Source organism: Hyaena hyaena, unplaced genomic scaffold (assembly GCF_003009895.1).
Source record: "Hyaena hyaena isolate Hyena2069 unplaced genomic scaffold, ASM300989v1 scaffold_13, whole genome shotgun sequence".
Lineage (NCBI taxonomy): Eukaryota > Metazoa > Chordata > Mammalia > Carnivora > Hyaenidae > Hyaena > Hyaena hyaena.
This window is the reverse complement of record NW_024080645.1, coordinates 7,208,265-7,229,044: the sequence shown is the minus strand read 5'-3', so window position 1 is coordinate 7,229,044 and position 20,780 is coordinate 7,208,265. Positions and strand designations below refer to the sequence as shown.

Genomic DNA, 20,780 nt, shown 5'->3' with positions numbered 1-20,780 from the left:
GGGGGGGGGGGGGGGGGCCACGAGCCAGGTGGAGCAGTCCAGGTCTATTCAGTGAACGTCCACTCACTCCCACCTGGGTGGCGGCCTCAGCCTTTCGGGGAAGACATCAGAGCGCTGAGTGCCAGCACCTGCTCGTTCATGCACCGCCCTCCACAGGACAAGGGAGAGCCAGCGGGGGCCTCCTGAGCAGACACAGTGGTCCACTGCCAGCAGGGGCTGTGGGGAGGGGACGGTGCAGGCGAGTGAGAAGTGCTTCTGAGGCTGTGTCTCCTGCCCCCTCTCCCCCCACCCCGCCCGGCTGCACCTCCCCAAGTGGCGGATGTGGCTTCCGGGGGCTGTGGCCCAGGCCTGGGTCCTGGTCCACTGGGGGCACCTGGGCTGAAGCCTGTGCCGGGGGCCTGGCCCTGTGTCCCCAGAACTCATCATCACAGCGGGAGGGGAGAACGTGGCCCCTGGGCCCATCGAGGAGGCCGTGAAGGTGGAGCTGCCCATCATCAGCAACGCCATCCTCATCGGGGACCAGAGGAAGTTCCTGTCCATGCTGCTCACCTTGAAGGTGCGTCTGGGGGTCTGGCCTGGGAGGGACGGCCAGACTGTGGGTCTAGCCCAAGCAGAGGGCACGCCAGCAGGGACACACGTGGGTCTCCTGACTGTATCTGGGACCACCTATCAGCTGCCTGCACAAGAGCCAGTGTAGCTCGTGGAAACACCCTCTGCCCTGCACACCCCACAACTGCTAATGTGCTGCGCCCCCCCACAACTGCCAATGTGCTGCGCCCCCCCAACTGCTAATGTGCTGCGCCCCCCCACAACAGCTAACGTGCTGCGCCCCCCAACTGCCAATGTGCTGCGCCCCCCCAACTGCCAATGTGCTGCGCCCCCCTACAACTGCCAATGTGCTGTGCCCCCCCAACTGCCAATGTGCTGTGCCCCCCAACAACCGCTAATGTGCTGCACCCCCCCGCACAACTGCTAATGTGCTGCCGTGACCGTCCCTCAGTCCCAGCTCAGCCCAGCTCCCAAGGGCCGCTGCCCCCGCTGCCCCATTGCGTGCTCGGAGCCCAGGATGCCAAACAGGGCAGAGGTGGTCCCTGCTTTAGGCCGTGTGTACGGCCAGGGGCCTTATGGTGTCCTGACAGCGCGGGCTCCACGCAGCTGGGGAGGCACCCTACCCACTGGACTGGTGGGCCGTCTCTCTGGACCGGCTCCGGGTGAGGCACACCCTTGGCCCCAGCAGTGAACCCTCCTCCAGCCGGGGCTTCCGTCTCGTGGGGCGAGACCTGGCCAGCTCTGACCTCTGGCTTTTCAGTGCACGCTGGACCCACACACCTACGCCCCAACGGACCAGCTGACTGAGCAAGCCGTGGAGTTCTGCCAGCGGGCAGGCAGCAGGGCCACCACCGTGTCCGAGATCATGGCGAGGAGGGACGAGGCCGTGTACCGGGCCATTGATGAGGGGATCCAGAGAGTGAACATGAGGGCCGCTGCCCGGCCCCACCACATCCAGAAGTGGGCCATCGTCCACAAGGACTTCTCCATTGCGGGCGGAGAGCTGGGTAGGGGCTCCCTGCTCGTTCTCAGTACTTGGGGGTTGTGGGGGGACAGAGGCAGGGCCTGGGGGTGCCTGGTGGGGAGCAGCACACTGAGCACAAAGCCCCTGATGGCCACCTCTATCCAGTGGGAGGACACGGCCGACCCGGGGCATGGGTGGCCGTGCAGAAAGGTGCTGGAACTTTCTCAACCTTTAACTCTGCTTTGGCTGCGGGACCCTTTCCCCTGAAATCACAATGGGACCAGCAGGCCGACACCAAGGCCCCCTGGTGCCTGGTGGGGGCGAGCCCAGCGGCGCCCCCTGTGGAGGTGGGGATGAAGCCCTCCTGCATCTCGGTCCACAAGCCGCGGCAGTCTGGTGCCGCCCCAGCTGGCCTGGGGGGTCGCTCTCGGCTGAGGCACGCTGGGGTGTCCGTGCCACAGGGCGGGTGGGAACTGCTTCCTCCAGGAAACACCCTCCAGCCCACTGAGGCCGAACCAGGGTGCAAGCACTCAGGAGTGCTAAGCTGAGCCCGGGTCCCGCCCACACGTCTTCCGGGGATTCTCCAGGCCTCACCCTGCCCTTCCACCTGCTCTCTTAGGTCCCACGATGAAACTGAAACGGTTCATAGTCCTGGACAAGTATAAAGACGTCATCGATTCCTTTTACCAGGAGCAGAAAAAGTGACCTGCCGAGACAGTAGGCCTCCCAGGGGGCGTCCGAGCTCCAGGTGCCCCTCAGTTCGTGCAAGAACTCTGGCAAGTCCAGGAGGTCCCTGGGTCAGGGTGACGCAGCGACGTTTGCAAGGCAGCTGACGATTCCAGGAAGCCTCACATGCGGGTAGTTTTAATTCTAAGCACTGCCTTTTGTTCAGTGACAGGAGATCGGCTCTGCCCCTGGGCCTGACAGGGCTATGGCCCCCGGCCCTGGTGCCAGGCAGACGCAAGGGCTGCGGCTCACCTGCCAGGCGGGGACACGTGCCCTGTGCAGGGGAGGGCAGGGCAGGGCGGCCGAGCCACTCTGCGCGTGCTACCCCCCCCGTTAGCGCCCCCTAACGGCTGGCCCGCCCTGATCTCCAGATGCTGCCCTCGGGCACCAGGCTGTCCTGCCCTTCGTTCGCACTTGCCTACTGATCTTATGCTTAATAAAACTGCCGCTGCCTAAGTGACTGTACAGGCATGTAATCTGAATATTAAACTATTTAATAGAACTGCCAACAAGCACCTGATTGTTCCTGTCAGCAGAGCAGGTGGGACCAGTCCCGAGAGTCGTGCACATTTGACCCGCGGGACGAGGCACCACAGGTCTGAGGCCATCTGGGCAGGACAGCTTTCTGAAAACACCACTGGCTGGTGCTGGGATGTTGCCACCGCACCACCCCCTTCACCCCAAATACCTGGGCCCAAAATGGCCTCTGGCGCTTCACCAGAAAATGGGTGGAGAAAGCATACACCCAGTCAGTTCTGAAATTCTTTATTAGGGAGAACCCGAGGGTCCCGGGGAATTAGCACAATGCAACAGAAGAGAGGAAGCTGCAGCTTGAACAAAGTAAAATACACGCAGGACTCGGGTCTGGCTCCAAGGCTGATAAAGCACCTGGACAGGGTATTTGCTAAGAACCCCCTGTGATCTGGGTGCTGTATGCAGAGTCCCCAGGCCTGCAGAACCACCCGAGGGGCAGCTGTTCATGAAAACCGTGACCGAGTCTGCTGCGGACAACGTGCTCGGGGGAGGGTGGGGGACGGGGTCACAGCTGAGCCCAGCCCCCGCCACGGGCTCCTCTCTCACTGGCGCTGGGGGGTGGCAGTGATTTGGTGTTTCGGGGAAGGGGGGACAGCCACTGAGACAGGAAAGTAAAGGCCAGCACCCCCAGTTAACCGTAGCCGAAACATTCGTGGTCAGGCTTCGGGCGCTCTGGGCCGAGCGAGGTGCACGCCGCAGGCCCCCGCGGCCACCCAGCGCCGACGCAGAGGCCAGGGGCCGCCTCGCACGTGTGCAGTGAAAGGAAGTCCCCTCCAATCCGTGAAAGCTCCTGCCAGGAAGAGTGCATCTCGAGAGAAACAGAATAATTGAACACGCAGATGCAGGTCTGTGTCCAACACACTACCTATGTCTTAGTCACAAAAATTACATCTCTCGTTACATATTTCTTGGATTTGAGCTCTTTATTCATACTCAGGAATTCACGCGAGGACATACCTGTCTACCTCCCACATCACTAAGAAACATGCGCACCACCTGGCGGCGGCCTGAACTTCCCGGGAACCCGCCCCTGAGCCCGTTCAGCTTCGTAAGAACGTCATCGTGTGCTATCGTGTCAATATTGTCTCATTCCTATTACATTTTTCATAAACCAAGGAAAACAGGGTTTTTCTTTAAAAAGATATATGTTTTTTCTTATTAACTCTGTTTCATATTTACAGCTGAGGAAAAAACGTTTTAACCGAAGTGTAAAGTGATTAACATGGCCAAGATACAGTCCACTGAGAGCCTACAGAAGCACACTGGGCAGACACGTCGTAAATAAAACAGGCCCTCAGGACGAGTCCTCGGAGAGCAGGCCCCTCGCGTCCCTGCACCCTCCGCACAGGTCTGGTTAAGGAAAGGCCGTGTCTAAAACTGTACTGTCAGGAAAGAAGCAAACCGCATATGGGCGCGACACGGGTGTGCTTGGCGGACACGGACTCCACGCGGAGGAGCCTCAATCCAAATCTCGGACTCGACGACAGATCTCCTCCGTGAAGTCCGAGCACTTGGCATTGCCTCCGAGATCTTTCGTTAAGCTCTGAGAAAAGACAAAAAGCCAAGGTAAAATGGATCCACACGCTAAACAAAGCAAGGGTGTTTTTCCAGAAGGCCTCCAGGGAGCCGCGGGCGAGCGGGTCTGCTTCCCGCTGGAGAGCAAGGCCCCTGCCCAGGAGGACCAAGGGCCCGGAGGGCACACGGGGCACCTTGAGGAGGCCCCGATGCTGCTGTGACAAAGGGAGGCAGGGAGGCTGTCCAAGATGTACCCTCTGTCCCTCCAGGACTCAGAGGAAAACACTTGATTATGGGCGTTTAAATGAAAGAATACATCCCTTGGGGAATTTGTAACCCTTAAAAAATATACTTTAACTTATTTTTGGAGACTGAGAAACAAATACTAAGGTAATATTTGAATCACTTTTTTTAAGTAAGCTCTACGCCCAACATGGGGCTTGAACTCACACACCACGATCAGGAGTCTCATGCTCTGCTGACACAGCCAGCAGGGCGCCCCTTGATCACGCCTGTTAAACTTCCCTCTTAGAAGAGAAATCCTCCCACCCGGCCCCTGGGGTCTCTACCAGCCTGACGTCCTGCAGCCCCAAACAGACCTCAGTCCGCATAGCTGTCTCGTCCCACTCTGTGCTGCACAATTAAAAGGACGGACCAGGGGGCGCCTGGGTGGCTTAGTTAAGCGTCCGACTTTCGCTTAGGTCATGATCTCGCGGTTCGTGGGTTCGGGCTCCGCATCGGGCTCTGTGCTGACAGCTCAGAGCCTGGAGCCTGTTTCAGTCTGTGACTCCCTCTCTCTCTGACCCTCCCCTGCTCATGCTGTCTCCCTCTCTCTCTCCTAGAAATAAATAAAACATTAAAAAAAAAATAATAAAAAAAAATAAATAAAAGGACGGACCAGGTCATTCCAGCCTCTGTCTGCGGGCCCTACAGCGAAGCTTCTCAAAACAAATCACACGCCTTGAGGCCCAGCCGGTGGCTCTCAGCCCACCGTCGAGGACGCCGCAGAGCTTGCTGGGGAAGAGCCAGACCGCGTGTGAGCCCCGACCGCAGGCAGGAGCGGTGGGGTCTTGGACAGGTTAGTCTCTCTGGGCCCTGGTCTCCTCATCTATGAAATGGGATTATAGTATCTGCTTCATAGGGTAGATTGGCTCTGATGATCGTGTAAAGAACATAAAACCATGTAAGTCTGTACCGTGAGCCACGATCACTTTCATGGGAGTTGTGTTGTACGGTCACAGATGCTCGTCCCATGCTGTCACAGCACTGTGCTGTCGAGGCAAATGTATCTGTTGCCCGGGTCCCAGCCCTGGAGGCCCGAGACCTTAGCTCACCCGTCCCCCCCACCGCCCCGTGACACCCCTCGGACTTGTGTCTGTGGGGGAGGAAACGCTGTCTAGAAAAGTGAACGCACTTGACCCAGATAGTGCACTGACCCCACAAGACATCGAGGCCTAACTGGCTCTGCCTCCCAGACCCTCCGCATGGGCCCTCCCTTCCCTGACCTAAGACGTGGCTCCACCCACGGAAAACACACAGGCACACCGCCGCCTTCACGCAGACACGCCTGAGTGCCGCACGGCAGCTGATACCTTTCCGTCCTTAATCGTGGCAAAGCACGCGGCCTCGACGCGCGCGGCGTGGGCGGAGAGCCCCATGTGGCGCAGCATCATCACAGCGCTGAGCAGGAGGGCCGTGGGGTTGGCCATGTCCTTGCCTGCGATGTCCGGGGCTGTGCCGTGAACCTGCCCGTGGGAACAGAGTGCAGTGAGGGGGAGCCCGCAGACAGCGCTGCCCTGGGGACGCGGGGCCCCGCCACCTTTCCTCGCTGGCGAGCATTTCTGAGCGGGTACCGGGCCCCTTCACACACGGGTCTGAGAAGTCAAGTGTCAGAAAAATAAAGAGTAATGGGGATAAAAGTGCAAAAAACAGGAGCTAACAATCTTCCCCAACTTTCGAGAAGATGTTCTAACTGGAAGAGGACGCATAATCAGTAACACGCACACAAAGTAAAGAGGGAAATAAAGGAGTAAACCAAGCTCACACAAAGACCCTACACAAGGCATCAGTTTCTTTGACAACAGGGAAAACCCAGCACCTGAAACCGACTTGGGCCGCTCCGGGCTCTCGAGCTGTCCCGAGCTCTGCCCCAGGCGTCACCAGGGTCCTTACCGACTCAAAGATGGCGACCCCGTTGGCTCCAATGTTGCCACTTGGTGTCACGCCGAGACCGCCGATCAATCCCGCACACAGGTCACTGCGAGCAGGAGAGCATTTTGAGGCTGTTCTGAAAAGTGACACTTCTCACCCGGCACCCAGACATCGGTTTCTGGACACCACTCTCCACCCAAGGGAACCAGCGCTCCTCGGAGAAACGGCCGAGCCCGGACCGCAGTGAGGAAGCAGGACGAGCCGGGGGCGCCCTGCTGCGCCAGAAAGCAACCGTGGGCTGTGCCCAGAGGACACGGCCCAGAGGGACCTGCACTGGCCAGGTCGGGGCAACCCAAGCACCAATGCGATGCCGGCTGCGGCGGTACCACCCACGGTGACGTCCACGCGTCCAAACGGAGATGGACGTGCACGGACAGGCTCGGGCGCACGGAGCACCTGCCAGAAGGCCCTTCCTCCCACTCACCCTTTTCTGCCAAATCTGCCATTCACATCAGTGAGACTCGGGGGGGAAAAACATGTTTTTCAAAGACAGACCACAGCTGTTGTACCTCCAGCCCCTCCTGCAGGCTCGGGGGGAGGCCCAGGCGTGGGGGCTGGACACTTCGAGGTCTAAATCGAGGCTTCCCGAAGCTTCCAGCGAGTTACTTACGGTTCTCTGAGCCTCAGCTGCCTTATTTATAAAACAGAGGCAATATCTATTCTATGGGATGGTCGGGATTAAATGATATAACGGAATAAAAGAACTTAGCAATGACTTTGACTTATTTCTCAGAAGTTAGTTGCCCTCTAGGTCTGTTCTAAGGCCCAAGTTGAGCTACAGATGAAGGCGTGATGGCCAGTGTCGTGTCACGAGAGGGGAGGACAGCAAGGGACCAGCGGGGGGGTGGGGGGGCAGCCAGGGAGTGAGAACTCGGTGTGGTTAAGCACTGTGGGTGCCGGCACACAGGAAGCCCCTGTACCTTCCTGCAACCTTTCCATAAGCCTGAAATCATGTCAAAAGTCACAAAAATTCTGAACAAGTGACCACGCACTAGGTAGCTATACAGGACAACACACTAAAATCACTAACCAGCAACACCTCACGAAATGGGAAGAGGGACTCATCGTTAGGGAGCAGCAGCCCGGGGCCGATCGGACTTATGGGTGAACGACCCGCCCAATGCATAATCGTCGCTAGAACCCATGCAGCGCATGCTGTATCCTGACAAACTCTGTAAGCCTTTACTTCAGGACATTTACCAATAAATCAGGCCAACAAGGTGTAGCCGGACTCACCTGAGGATATCGCCATACAGATTCGGCATAACGAGAACGTCAAATTGGGACGGATCCTGGACCATCTGTGAGGAATACATTGGTGCCTTGAGCGACCAAAGCCGCACAGACTCGCACGGCACTGGGCAGAAGGCCGCAGGGAGGGAAGCATGTGTACTTACGTTCAGACATACTGTATCAAGATACATCTCATTAAATTTAATATCTTTACAGTTCTCAGCAACTTCCCTGCATTTTTGTAGAAAAAGCCCATCTGACATCCGCCTGTATTAATTAAATAAAAACTGCTGAAGGAAAGACTTGCAGAAAGAAAAGGATCAGATCAAAGTTAAACAATGTTGGTTCCAGAAGCCCAGATGTCTGATTTCAATTATAGTGAAATTATTTTTCAGGCAGTTAATAAAATGCAAACTGAAAATGTCTTGGGATATTTCCAGAAGCACAAAAGGATAAAAATATAAAATAGTTTGATCATAAGAAAGACTACTAGTTTTAACAGTCTCGTAAGAATTATGAAATGTGTATTAACAAAATGTTAAAATTGCTTTAAAAGACTAACTCATCCATCACTTAAGTGGTTTTACTGTCATACATGCGCAACACTACTCCCAGGCTCTGAAACCGCTTCCGAAGCCACCGCTGGCCTTAGACGCAGCAGGGGAGGGGCTCACCCCGCACGAGGGAAGCCCGGCTTGTGGCCATCGCAGACGTGCCCGGTTCTGCTCTGACAGAAGCGCCCTGAGACTCGCGCGGCCTCACTGGGCAGCCACAGCTACTGGGGTCCGTGTCCAGTGTCCTCTGAGAGCTCTCAGGCCCTCCTCACACCCCAGTCCTGGGCTCCTGGCCCCCCGCCTCCCCCCATCACCGGGGGAAGGACGGGGCGCCGCCAGCACTCACATGATGTTGGCCTTGTGCACGGCCGTGACGTTGCTGCGGTGGTTGTTGCGCGCGTACTCAAAGGCGAACTCGGCGATGCGCCGGCTGGCCTCCTCGGTGATGAGCTTGATGCTCTGCACAACGCCGTCCACGATCTGAGGAGAGCAGTCCTGCCTCACCAGGCTGCCGGCAGCGACGCGCCACCACCACTTGGGGGCTCGCGTCGCGCATGTGTGGTGTCGCTGGGGTTAGTAACATGGACCCCAGCCCTATGAGGTAGGCAGAGTAACGCCCACTGCACAGATGAGGAAAACTGAGGTGCAGAGATGGCCTCGTGCCGTCCCCAGGACATGCCTGTCAAGGGGATTCTAACTTGAAACAGAGAACACACCCTCCTCCCGGCCCCGCCCCCACTGCCAGCCCCCACCGCCCTGGGGGCAAGGTGAGTCCCTCTCTGCCAGGTGTTCTCAACAACTAGGGGTCTGAGCAACTGTCCCAAGAGCAGAGAGCCACTCAAGTAAGAAAGTGTAGAATGAACATACCACATGCTCGATGCCACTGTATTCCCCTTCTGTGTTCTCGCGGATGGTGACGATGTTTACATCAGTGTAAGGGGTTTTGTAGCCCTCGATGGAGACACACGGCCGCACGTTTGCATAAAGGTCAAATGTCTTCCGCAGCAATAAATTCATAGACGGGTGGCCAGCTGCTATTGGGGTCTTTAAAGGGCCTGTAATAAAGAAGGGAACCCACAGGACAACAGGTACAGTCCAGGGGTTTTCTTCCTTTTTTTAGGATTTTGTTTCTAAGTAACCTCCCCATGGAACATGGCACCCAGACCCACAACCCCGAGATCAAGGGTTGCACACTCCTTGAACCAAGCCAGCCGGATGCCCCTTCTTTATAAAGACAAGTACCTAATGTTTACTTGAAATTCCAATTTTGCTTTGTTTCACTTTTCTATCGCAGCTTAGCTAGGGTCCTTCCTTCGGATGAGAAGTAGCTGTGTGGTCTGATGTGAGTGGCCACAAACAAAGGGATACTTTTACAATGACCAAGGGTCACCTGCTAACTCACCCAGGCCACTCCGGAGACGGCATCTGTCTCTAGCTTTACCCTCTGATTCCAATGAAGGAGGAGATCTCCACGGAAGCTTTCCAGAACATTACTGCACACCCTCTGGTAGAGGACCAGGCTGGACAGTGTCTGAACCTTACCAGCATCCAGGAGGGGACACTCCTGCTGTCCGTTAAAAGTGGGTGGAGGGGCGCCTGGGTGGCCCAGTCAGTTAAGCGTCCAACTTTGGCTCAGGTCATGATCTCACGGTTCGTGGGTTCCAGCCCCACGTCGGGCTCTGTGCTGACAGCTCAGAGCCTGGAGCCTGTTTCAGATTCTGTGTCTCCCTCTCTCTCTGACCCTCCCCTGCTCACGCTGTCTCTGTCTCTGTCTCTCTCTCTCAGAAATGAATAAAACATTAAAAAAAAAAAAAGTGGGTGGAAAAAACCGTGACCAAGAGTAAGAAACTTGCCAGAGCCTCCCAGCGGTCAGTGGCAAACAAGAGACGTGAACTTGGACCTGTCTGGACTGAAAGCCTGGGCTGAATGGGAGTCTGGCTTCAAAACACGCCCGTGTTTTGAATCATGACCTGAAGCACGTATTGCTTGGAAGAACACTGAAAACATGAAAAGTATGCACAAGATAAATCTTTCCTCTGACACTGGCCAGGAACACCTTTGTGTTTTTACCTGGGAAAAATACGTCCCCACATGAAAACCACAGCGTGTCACCACCACAAGTGAGATGCTTCGTGTGGTGAGCGCAACATAACGTGCGGACAAGGCGAGTCCCTATGCTGCACGCCTGAAACTAGGATCACGTTGCGTGGCGGCTGTGCTCCAATAAAAAATTTTGAGAAAGGAAGTAAGCGAGCTGCTCACAGGCTGGCTTTTCCCAAACAGTCAGGCCGTGCTTCGCCTCCACGCACAAGCCCTGGACGACAAGCCCACGGCCCCCATCGGGTCCACTACCTTTCAAGCCCATCTTGTTCTTGTCCATGGACTCTTTGGCCTCAGGAGGGATCATCCACTTTCCTCCGGGTCCTTGGATGGCGGTGACGTTGCGCTCCTCCCACTGAATGGGCGCCTGACGCAGGGGCACAGAGCACAGTGAGCTGCGAGTGAGACTCACACGCACACTACGGTTACAAGCTGCTTCACCTGTGGGGGCAGCTGGTGGAAACATACAATTAAGGTCCAGAAAGTTCCTGGCACGCAGGAGATGTCGTTCTCCGCGCTGCCCTGTACGGTCCGCACCTTGCAGCCACCTGCCCGCTTATTTTTTTCACAGCTCTTGATGTGGCTAAAATTAGAGTATCACAAGGAGCAGAGAAACGTCTGCAGAAACATGACAGGGTCCTGGCACGTGGGTGAACCTAGCAATCCTGTGCTGAGTGAAGGAAGCCAGTCACAGAGGCCTGCACAAGAGCTATGCCTGCCAAGTTCCAGAAGAGGCGCACACAGCGACAGAGAGTAGCTGGGCAGCTGCCTGTGGCTGGCCATGGGGCGGGGTTGGGGGGGAGGACAGGTGGTGGGGGGTGGGCAGTGAGGGCTTAGTGACCCTAGGGTTTCCTTCTGGGTGGTGACAGTGTTTGTTCTAAAATTAGACTGTGGTGGCGGCTTCACAGCCCTGCGCGTGTGCCATGACACTGGCTCGGCCTGCACGCTGCAGGGGGGGGGCGGGGTCGTGCAGTACGCCACCTGGGTCTCAGTAAGGCCATTAGAAAAGCCCCCAATACACTGTGTAACCTGTGTGGGCACGAGCCAGCGCCCCCTCCTTTGCGGCCACACCCTCCACGGTACGTGTGACCGGGTCCTTGTCTGCGAGGCGCTCACAGCTGGGAGCGGCAGTCTCCATTCCCTGGGGACTCCGCCACCAGGTGAGCCCATCTCCTGTGCGGGAGGGGGGCTCTGGGAAGCAGAATCAGAGTCGGACAGTTCACAGCTGCCCCGTCCCATCTGCCAGCTGCCAGTACCCCAACCTCCACCGACTTCCCCTGCAGGTGATGCACCTGGCAGCTGTAACTGCCATAATGGAGCATCACGTCACAGCCCAACGTCCCCGTATTCCCCCGAACAAAAGCATTTTAAAGTATCTACCTGCGCGGAAGGCTGGGCTGTTAGAATAATCGCACCTCATACTGGATGACCCCACATCAGAAATTTGTTTTAATCTTTCAAAATCTCCTACACAGTTTTTTGAAATATCCTTTCTATTCTTCTTGGCGGGAGGGCAGAAGCGAGGAGACAGATGAACTGGCGGGGCTCCAGGACCCACCCACATGGCAGCTCGACTCTGACCGCCGAGCAGCCGGCGTGAGCTCGCCGTCCATGGCGGACACAGTGCGGACGTCAGGGGCGTGGCCATGGCCACACGCTTCCACGCCACACCAATGGAACGGTTTATCCTGACTGTGGACTCCAGCTCGCTGAGACGAGTCTCCTGCAACTGTCACTACAGGTATCTTGAAGCGCACTTACTTTGGCTGCATCAAAGATCTTCATCACCGCAGCTGAGATCTCGGGCCCGATACCGTCCCCTGGAATTAAGGTTACTGTCTGAACCTGAATGTAAGAATCACCAAAGAACACAGTAAGAACCAGTTTTTGACAGTCTGGAAAAGAATATCACTGACAAAGAGATGTTTATGCAGGGGGGCTGTCCTCGAGACGCAAGGGCCTTCAGAAAACAGGCGTGTTCCTAAGGGCTCACCACAACGGAGGCAAGAATCAAGAGACTCAATTCTACTCTTTACCTGAGTTCAGAGGCTCTAAACAAACTCAAGTGATGCTCTTTAGAGAAAACAAAAATAGACCACAGAGTAGACTTCCTAATTCATATTTTTTTTCAGACAAACTACAAAGAGTCCAATCAATTCAAGTCTGTGAAAGCAGAGAGAGCAAAAATTCCAGCAATGTTCTCTCGCTGAATCCAGATGGTTTCTCATGAAGCCGCTTTCCTCTCCACTGGGATCCTGGAAAGTTAACTTTCTCACACAATTCGCTCAGTCTTAAAAATACTTCAGACACGTTTCCAAAACACTGCTGAGGTCTGTTTTGGAACTCAGAGAAAATCGGACTTCCAGTCACAAGGCGATCTCTGCTTTTCTGAGTTCCTCTGTGGAACCGGCTCCTTGGTGAAAAATGTCATCTAAATGAGCTCAGGAAAGTTTACTTGTCACCTGTAAGAACAGCACACGTGCTCCTACCTGCAAAGTCTGAGTTAGACGTAGAAGGACAAGTGTGTTAATAATGTGACCCCAATGGTTTTTTTCAAAGGCTTCAAACAATCAAGCCAGTATTTTAAACATAGAAATAAAAATGTGTAAAGGGAAATGACGACAGAGTTCAGTGAGTGAAGGTAATACTCAGACCCTCTCCCCATTTGGAGACCATGCCTGTCAGTATGCGGGGACTTTCTCTGACCTGGAAGTCTGGCCCTGACAGTGGTCCCCGGGCTGCTACACTTTTTTAAAATCACTGATTCAAGTCTCCCTGCGCTTTTGCCTTCCACTGAAACTCACTGAGCAAATTCAGACAATTTCTGAATTTTTCTGTATTACTGAAGAAATCTTCTTAAAATTTAGTTCCTCTTCTTATTTCTTTCAAATATAACCCCCTCCCGAGCAGGCTAATCTTTTTAAAACACGGATAGCCTGAAAACTGACTCATAGCAGCAAGCAATGATCTTCTCACTAGCTTTCACAATATGTGGGAAATGCCAGCGTGGCTGTCCGTGAGCTAGGAGTGCAGGCCGCGTTCTGTGTCTTTGGTACACGCAGAGCCAAAAGAACCTTCTGGCTTCTCCTTCCTGTTCTCCCAACATGTAACAGTAAGTTTCATCAGGCCACTAGGAGAGTCTACATTTCTTCCACAGAACAGAGAGTGACTGGAGCGAAAAGGTACGAGGGTCTAATAAATCCTTCACAGAATAAGACGTGATTTGGGAGTATAGGAATTGTGAAATCCAAATCAGATTCTCTACGAAGGGGGTAAAATAAAAACAAATGGGAAGTCACTGACCCACAGTCTTAGAAGGCTCTAAAAATGTGGTATCAGCTTTTAAAGCACAGAGTTCTAACGCCGGGAATTCTAAAAGCAGATTTTTTTTTTTTTTTTTTTAATTTCTAGGAGAGAGAGAGAGAGAGACAGCGTGAGCAGGGGAGGGTCAGAGAGAGAGGGAGTCACAGACTGAAACAGGCTCCAGGCTCTGAGCTGGCAGTCAGCACAGAGCCCGACGCAGGGCCAGAACCCACGAACCGCGAGATCATGACCTAAGCGAAAGTCAGACGCTTAACCGACTAAGCCACCCAGGCGCCCCTAAGAGCAGCAGATTTAACGAGAAGTAGATGATCCACTAACAGGATAGTCCCCAAGGCTGCGCAGGGAGTGTGAGCACCCGGGGCTCAGAGGTGCGTGAGGCGCTCCTGATTAGTGGCCCATCTACTTTTTCAGGGAAGCTCACAAAATAAAAATGCAAAGCAGGTTTTGAAGCTTCTCAACAATTTTCTCTCAGTTTTGAAAAAAACTGTCTTACAAAAATGAGATTGTGAAATAAAGTAACAGGCTCAAGGGTAATTTCAATTTTTAACGAGACTCCTTTAAGATATTAACGTCAGGCTTACGTAGCCAGCTGTGATATAATTCTTTTAAATGTGCAGGTGGCCTGATGCTTTATGTGTGTGAGCCAGCAATTTAAATATCCAGTATAAGTATGGCAAATTTTCCCTAATTTGAAATAAACAGAGATAAGATACTATACAATGAATGTGTTAGAGCATCTTTCTTGAGAAACTTCTAAAAGGAAAAAATAAAAGATGTAATTATACTCACACCACCAGCAAAGCCTCTGGTCACCTGTTTTGGGTAGTGGAACGCCCCCAGCAGCCGAGAGACCTACATCAACATCAAAGAGAAATGTCATGCACAGAATTAAACCTCTCAGAGCCAGAGGTGGAGACCAGGACATTTCGGACGCTGACAATGTTACAAGTTTGCACACAGATATTCAGGAACTTCTGAGGAATATTCTTCTCATGTATTAGCTCAATACGACAAGCTACATCAGATCTGAAAACCTAAATATTCAGTTTATCTTTGCTTTGAAAATTTAACTGCTGTATACTTTTAAAGGTGATTTGATGAATGTGAGTTGTCAAAAAATGTTCAAGGTGGAAGGAAACTGTACCTTTTTAGCTCAAACACTGGATTTTTCTCAGATGATCTGGAAGGTTTCATGTCAACATTCTTGGCCACTGGTTCAAGTTCAGGGTAACACATACTCTAAGAAATCCATCACTAATTTTAGAGCTGGAAGGGTCTTTAAAAATTCCAGAGCCCACTCACTCATCATACAGGTGGACACACTGGTGCCTAAAGGGTCAGGATGTGCCTAAGGCCACAGAGTGACCACAGAGACCAGAATTCAGGCCTCCTGACTCCTAGTCCAGTGCTCCTTCCATCACACATTACACCTGTTTTTCTCCATGAATACTTAGTACGTACACTTTATAATAACAAAAACTACCACGGTTCATTTAATGCCATTTGATACTTGTATTATACAAAATGAAAATTTTTAATAAATTACTTATTTTTTCTCATAATATAGGTAACACGGTCATTATTGTTAACTGCCGGGAAAGGGAGACCAAAAAAAGTCACCTACTAATCCCACTAGCCCAAGAGGCTACCGCTGGTATACCATTTTCCACTTAACACTATTAGACACTAGAAATAGAAACTTTAAAAGGTCATTTTGAACTTTAATAACTCGGGCGTTGAAAACTGGTACAAAGTGATAATAAACAGAATATAATCAAAGAAATTGAGTATATCAACCAAAGGTACGAAAAGCCATTAGAAGTTATAAAGGTAACTCTTTTTCATGCTGGATACACAAGCAAAGACACATTTGTTACATCCCGTCTTCCCTTTTGGGGACAGTTCTCATAAGGCCCGACCCTTTGCTGTAACAGTGGCATCTACTAACGAGCCACCAACCAACAGCCAAGAAGGTATGAATGAGCTGTATTCTGTCACCTGGTGTCTACCATCATCTGCCTGCACTGAAAAGACAAAACAGGGCCAGACCCAGAAGGACACTCTGCCAAAACCACTGGCAGACCCTTAACCTGGAACGTGACTCACCCATGGACAGACGGCTACTGGGAAACAGATTTGCCTGAGAGCTTCCCCCACCCCCACCCTGCCCCAGAAAGAGGGGACGGACAGCCACACAGAACAGGCCCACGTGTCTGGGACCAAAGACCCAACCAACAAGTGATCTCAGGGGTAAAGCCACAAGCACCTTGGGACCCCCAGGGCCTAGGGCAGCTCACAGTAGGTGTCAATGAATACCTTTTGGAAAAACCAAAGCCAGCCTCAATCACTTCTCCGTCTGACAATCTCTCACCCTGCAAACGCCTTTAATACTTGCCGTCATCTTCGCCACCAGTCCTGTCGGTGGCTGTCATCTGTCCAACATGATCTTAGAATAAGGCGGGATACGTCTAAGTCATTAAAATGACCCAGAACTTTAAGCAAGATTTTTTGGAACACAGACTGTGTCTTATATTTTACAATCTACTTGTACATACTTTAATTTATTTCTGCAAAACCTAGAGACATAGGTATCTTTTTTCTTTGCAGATAAGAAGACTGAGGCGGGGCTCACAGAACCTCCGCTTAACCTTGGACTTCAGGTCCTGGGCCTTCTTCATCCACAGCTCCTCACCTCCTCTGTTACCTTCCTCCCCAACTTAAAGACAGATAAACACAGTGTGGGATGTATGCCAGGTACTGTCTCAATAATGGCTTGTTGTAATCATAGCATTTTAGAACCAGAAAGGTCTTCAGAAACCTGATATTTTCTCCAAATAGAGCTTTTTTTTTAAGGAAAAAAGCAATTTAAGCTGCAGATCACTTTTTTCAAACAAAACTTTAAAGGGAACCCCAGAAGAGGAACCGCTCTGATTGAAGCTCCCACTGCCTCGGCGTCTCCGACATCCTGGGGCATCGGTCTCTGAGGCACCTGCTGCTCCAACCCCCACGGGGAGAGTAGGGCCCCACAGAGGTCAAAGGCCACATGGGGAGTCCATGTCAGAGGGGAACTTCATCCTCTATCCCACAACCCACGCTTTCTGAAGACCCACTGCACCCACAGTCCAGGCAAAGCACACTTACCAGCCTGTCCTCCACCAACTGGGCTACTTAGTCTACCATCTGAAGGCGTACTGAACCCGCCAAACATGAATCAGGTGTTAAGTGGGGCAACAGGGACATGGGAGCCACTCCACCTTCAGGAGCAAGCGTGGCCTAACTAACAGTCACCGTCCACACAAGCCCAGGTCTGAAGAGGGTAACCAAGCAGAACCGCATCGCTGACGCCCCCGAATCGAGCGCGAACTAGGAGAGCTTCCTATTTGTGTGTTCCCTCGCTAGCAGCGGGTGCTTTCACGTTATTTGATTTAACCCCCAACAATTGAGAGCAAGCATAGGTGTTTCACGGACGGGCACCTATATAATAAGCCCAGAGATGCTAAGCAATTTGCTCAGGGTCATACAGCCCATCAGCAGCATGGTCCGGATTCAAACCTAAGACTCCCGGGCAGGCGTACGGGAGCGAGGGAGCGAGACCCCTGGCACCGCCCGCAGCTTCGCCACCGACTCCCCTCGTGACCTTGAGCCGCACCATCTGGAGACGCAGGCTGGCTCCGCCGGGAACCAGCGAACTGCGGGGGCATCTGAAGCCGCTCCGGCTCCGGCCCCGAGCTGTCAAGGGCACCGCAGCTCTCCAGGTCGCAGCTTTCTCCCCAACACCAGGAGTGGGGGGCTCAGATGGGGACGCCCGCGTGCGGGGGGCCCTGCGCCCTCCGAGGGGCGTACCGCGTGCTCCCGCGAGCCCCGCGCTCACACCCCGGCCCCGCCAGCGGCGCTCCGGCCTCGCCGGGCTCTGCCCGGCCCCGGCCTGGCCCCGGCGCGGCGCTCGTGGGGGCACCCGGGCCCCGGCGTGACCTTGGCCGGGCCCGCCTCAGGTGCGGCCGTCCGGGCGCAGGGCTGCCCCACCGTCGGCGCCCGCCGAGGCCCGCGCTCCCGCACCGTCCCCGCCCGGCCCGCCCGCAGCACACCGGCCGGCCAGGCGCTCACCTTGGAGATCCACGCGGGCACGGCCATCGCGTCCCTCCTTGCGCCGCGACGACAGCGGCAGCAGCAGTGCGCAGCCGCGCGGTCCGGCTCGGGCCCCGCCCCCTGGTGACCACGCCCCCTCCCGGTCCACGCCCCGCCCCCCGGATTTTTCCCTGGCCAATCGCCTGGCTCCCCTCGCAGTGACGCGCGGAGGCCCGACCCGGAAGCCACCGGCGCGCGTCTCCAGGAAGGCCCCGCCCTCCCCTTGCGGCTGCCGGCGTCGGAATTCCCTGTGGGCTACGCGCCCCCGAGTCCCCGCGTCCGGGTGTGAGTGGGCGGCGGGCTCCCTGCCACCGGCGCCTCCCCCAGACTCGCGGGCTTAGGCTACGGCTTCTCTCGCGGAGTTTGCGGTCTTGTGCAGGTAGGCGGACGGCTCGCTCGTTCCACAAACGCCTGTCGTGTGCCAGCTTCCTGGACGTGTAAGTCACGGACCGTGAAACCCGCCGGGTGAGGCCAGCGGTCTGTGGTGAGCGCGCCCGCCCGCGCTCCGGGCCCCGCGGGGGCGAGGCGAAGCCGGGGGCCCAGCTCCAGCCCACCTGGCCGCAGCAGGCCCCTTCTGGCCGCCCTCGCCCCACCCCGCGGGGGCCCCGACCCGGCGACTTACACGGGGCCTCCCCTCCCCACCCTTCCAGGTCCGCCCGCCCGGAAAGGTGATGAATCGGAGGAGGAGCGGGGATGACGCCGAAGGCCTGGGGATAGAACAGGAACCTGCAGCTCCGCCTGTGGCCTGGTCCTGTGGCCTGGTCGGGGCGAGGGGTCTCAGCAGCCTCCCGCGGGCCTGGCCGTCCTGCCTCCCCCACAGTCAGGCCTCGGGCACGGCGGCATCGGGGACCACCCTGGCTCCCCAGCCCCCGGCCTGCCTCGCAGTCACGTCTCACCGCTGTTTCCACCCATACACCCCGCCACTCCCAGCCCCCCTGTCCTGGGGCACCAGCCAAGGACTGCTGGCCGCCCCCGCATGCTGCCCCCCGCGCTCCTGCCACTCCGGCGGCCCCCGTTTCCACCTGCTGAAATTCCAGCTCCTTGTTAAGACAGCCAGGATGTCCGTTCCCTTGGGAAGCACCCACGACCTGCCCAGCGATCCCGCTCCCTACTCAGGCCCCCCCCCCCCCGCCCCCAGCATTTGGTTCCCCACACAGGGGACCTATGGCATTCTCTCCTGCTGTGTGTCGTGAGATCCCCCTCAAGCCCAGAGAGGCTCTCTCATGTCTTTGCTTCTGGAACAGAAACCAGTAAATCCAGAGCACTTGCTGCTCAGCGACTTTAAGACAAAGATTGGATGACTCTCTCCAGTCCCTACTCAATCTTCACATCAACCCCATGAGGACACCAGGGTCCAGCAAGTAGCAGTGATGCCGGCATGACACTGGGACACCTGATTGCTGAGACAGTTCTCCTAACCGCTGAGTTTCTCCAGGGGCCGCCCAGCCCCCACGTGCATGGTGAGGACACGGAATGAACACACTCCAGGCCTGCCCCCCAGGTCTAGGAGGGAGAGACACAAATTCAGTGACAGGTGCTTGAAGGGGTTTGGACAGGGTGAGGCCGGCTGGGGAAGACTGTCTGGGAGACGGTATCTACGGCAGTCCTTGAGGAGGTAGGAGGGCAGCAGCCCGAGCTGGGTCCCGACGGACTGGTGCCGGCAAAGACTTGGAGGCAGGAAAGCGTCGGGTTCTCAGGACTGAAATGGACCTCAGTTTCCCAGTGCAGCCCCCACGACGCGGTGCTCCCTGCCTCCCAAGCCGCTGGAGGGACATCGGGGAGACAAAAAGCTCCCTCAGCACCATCTGGGGGCTGTTGCCTAGATGGGCCCACACGCTCCAGAACCACTCATGGACGTTCTGGACTCCCTCCAACATGCAGGCCAGTCTCCCCTGGACAAGCCCCTTTGTCCCGTGCTGGCACTTGGGAGCGTCCAGAGGTGCCATCGGCAAGGCGCGTTGGGACCAAGGTATGCTGGCCACTCAGGAGAAGGATCTGGAAGGTGTGCCCTTGTTTGTGACTACAGCACTGCCCGTCCAGAGGTGCTGTACTCTAGAAAATGGTTTTAATGAGAGACTCTTGAATGCTGAGAACAAACTGAGGACTCATGGATGTGGGGGGGAGGGGGGAGATGGGCACGGAGGAGGGCACTTGTGGGGATGAGCACTGGGTGTTATGTGGAAACCAACTTGACAATAAACTATTTGTAAAAAAGAAAATGGTTTTAATCAGGATGGCAGCTTTTAAATTAATAAATCAGCAAAATACGTTATGTTTATTCACATGCCAAATGCTTCTTTTTACTTTTCTACAAAAGGGACACAAATTTATTCCAATAGAGTTTCCCTAATTTATTTTCCTAAGTATTAGAACTTTAGTAAATAAATGGGCAAGGGACCTGAACAATCCATTCACAGCCAAAGCAGCACCAATTAAGAAATTTTTAACCAACCTTAGCCATAATCAAGGGCATGCAAAATCTCTAAGAGTTAGAAACTTCTTTAGCCCTTTTACTAGAAAGTATGGATGAAATGCTGATGTCCCCTGCGGCCTAGTTGGCGGCGGGACGGCTGCACTGGGGGTCCCAGCCGGCCTCCCGAGGTCTGCGCTGCCACAGCCTTTCTGGAAACGGCTCGGTGTGTCTTCACCTTTCACCTCGTATGAAAATCCATTCCTGAGAACTAATCCCTGGAAAAGCCCACGAAGACAAAGCCACCGGCACAGGGATGCTCACTGCACAGTTGTCTCTAATGTTAGTAACTGAAAGAAAAGCCGTCTTACCGACTAACGAGGGAACGGTCACCGTTTAGCGTATAGAGTCGAATGCAGCCCCACGCAGCCCTAGAAGTGGTCCTTGTGAAGACTCTTTGGTGTCTTGGTAATTCTTTACAGCTCCGTGTTCAGAAAAAATACATGGAAATTCAGCGTGTCTTCTCTGCTCTGCC

General features: G+C 54.8%; 2 protein-coding genes across 2 annotated transcripts in view; one reads left to right on the top strand and one right to left on the bottom strand.

The window, feature by feature from the left end:
* Positions 1-2,463, top strand: part of ACSBG1 (acyl-CoA synthetase bubblegum family member 1) — a 23,521-nt gene extending 21,058 nt beyond the window's left edge. The window contains exons 19-21 of the mRNA XM_039216807.1: positions 417-556; positions 1,310-1,556; positions 2,133-2,463. Coding sequence (XP_039072738.1) covers positions 417-556; positions 1,310-1,556; positions 2,133-2,218 — 473 coding nt within the window. The 3' untranslated portion in view covers positions 2,219-2,463. The remainder of the gene's footprint in view (positions 1-416; positions 557-1,309; positions 1,557-2,132) is intronic.
* A 525-nt stretch (positions 2,464-2,988) lies between these two features.
* Positions 2,989-17,894, bottom strand: IDH3A (isocitrate dehydrogenase (NAD(+)) 3 catalytic subunit alpha). The gene is made up of 11 exons (XM_039216761.1): positions 17,815-17,894; positions 14,500-14,562; positions 12,148-12,231; positions 10,639-10,753; positions 9,154-9,341; positions 8,633-8,766; positions 7,897-7,999; positions 7,736-7,800; positions 6,461-6,545; positions 5,881-6,033; positions 2,989-4,316 (listed from the first exon to the last, which is right to left on the bottom strand). The coding sequence occupies exons 1-11, from the start codon at positions 17,839-17,841 to the stop codon at positions 4,233-4,235; spliced, it is 1,101 nt and encodes a 366-aa protein (XP_039072692.1). The 5' UTR covers positions 17,842-17,894; the 3' UTR covers positions 2,989-4,232.
* Positions 17,895-20,780: the final 2,886 nt, after the last annotated feature.

Coding starts and splice junctions, on each gene's coding strand:
- IDH3A (XM_039216761.1), bottom strand. CDS start 17,841: ATGGCCGTGCCCGCGTGGATCTCCAAG. Junction 12,232..14,499: donor CCAGAGGCTTTGCTGGTGGT/GTGAGTATAATT, acceptor TCTTACATTCAG/GTTCAGACAGTAACCTTAAT. Junction 9,342..10,638: donor GAACAAGATGGGCTTGAAAG/GTAGTGGACCCG, acceptor TCTTTATTACAG/GCCCTTTAAAGACCCCAATA.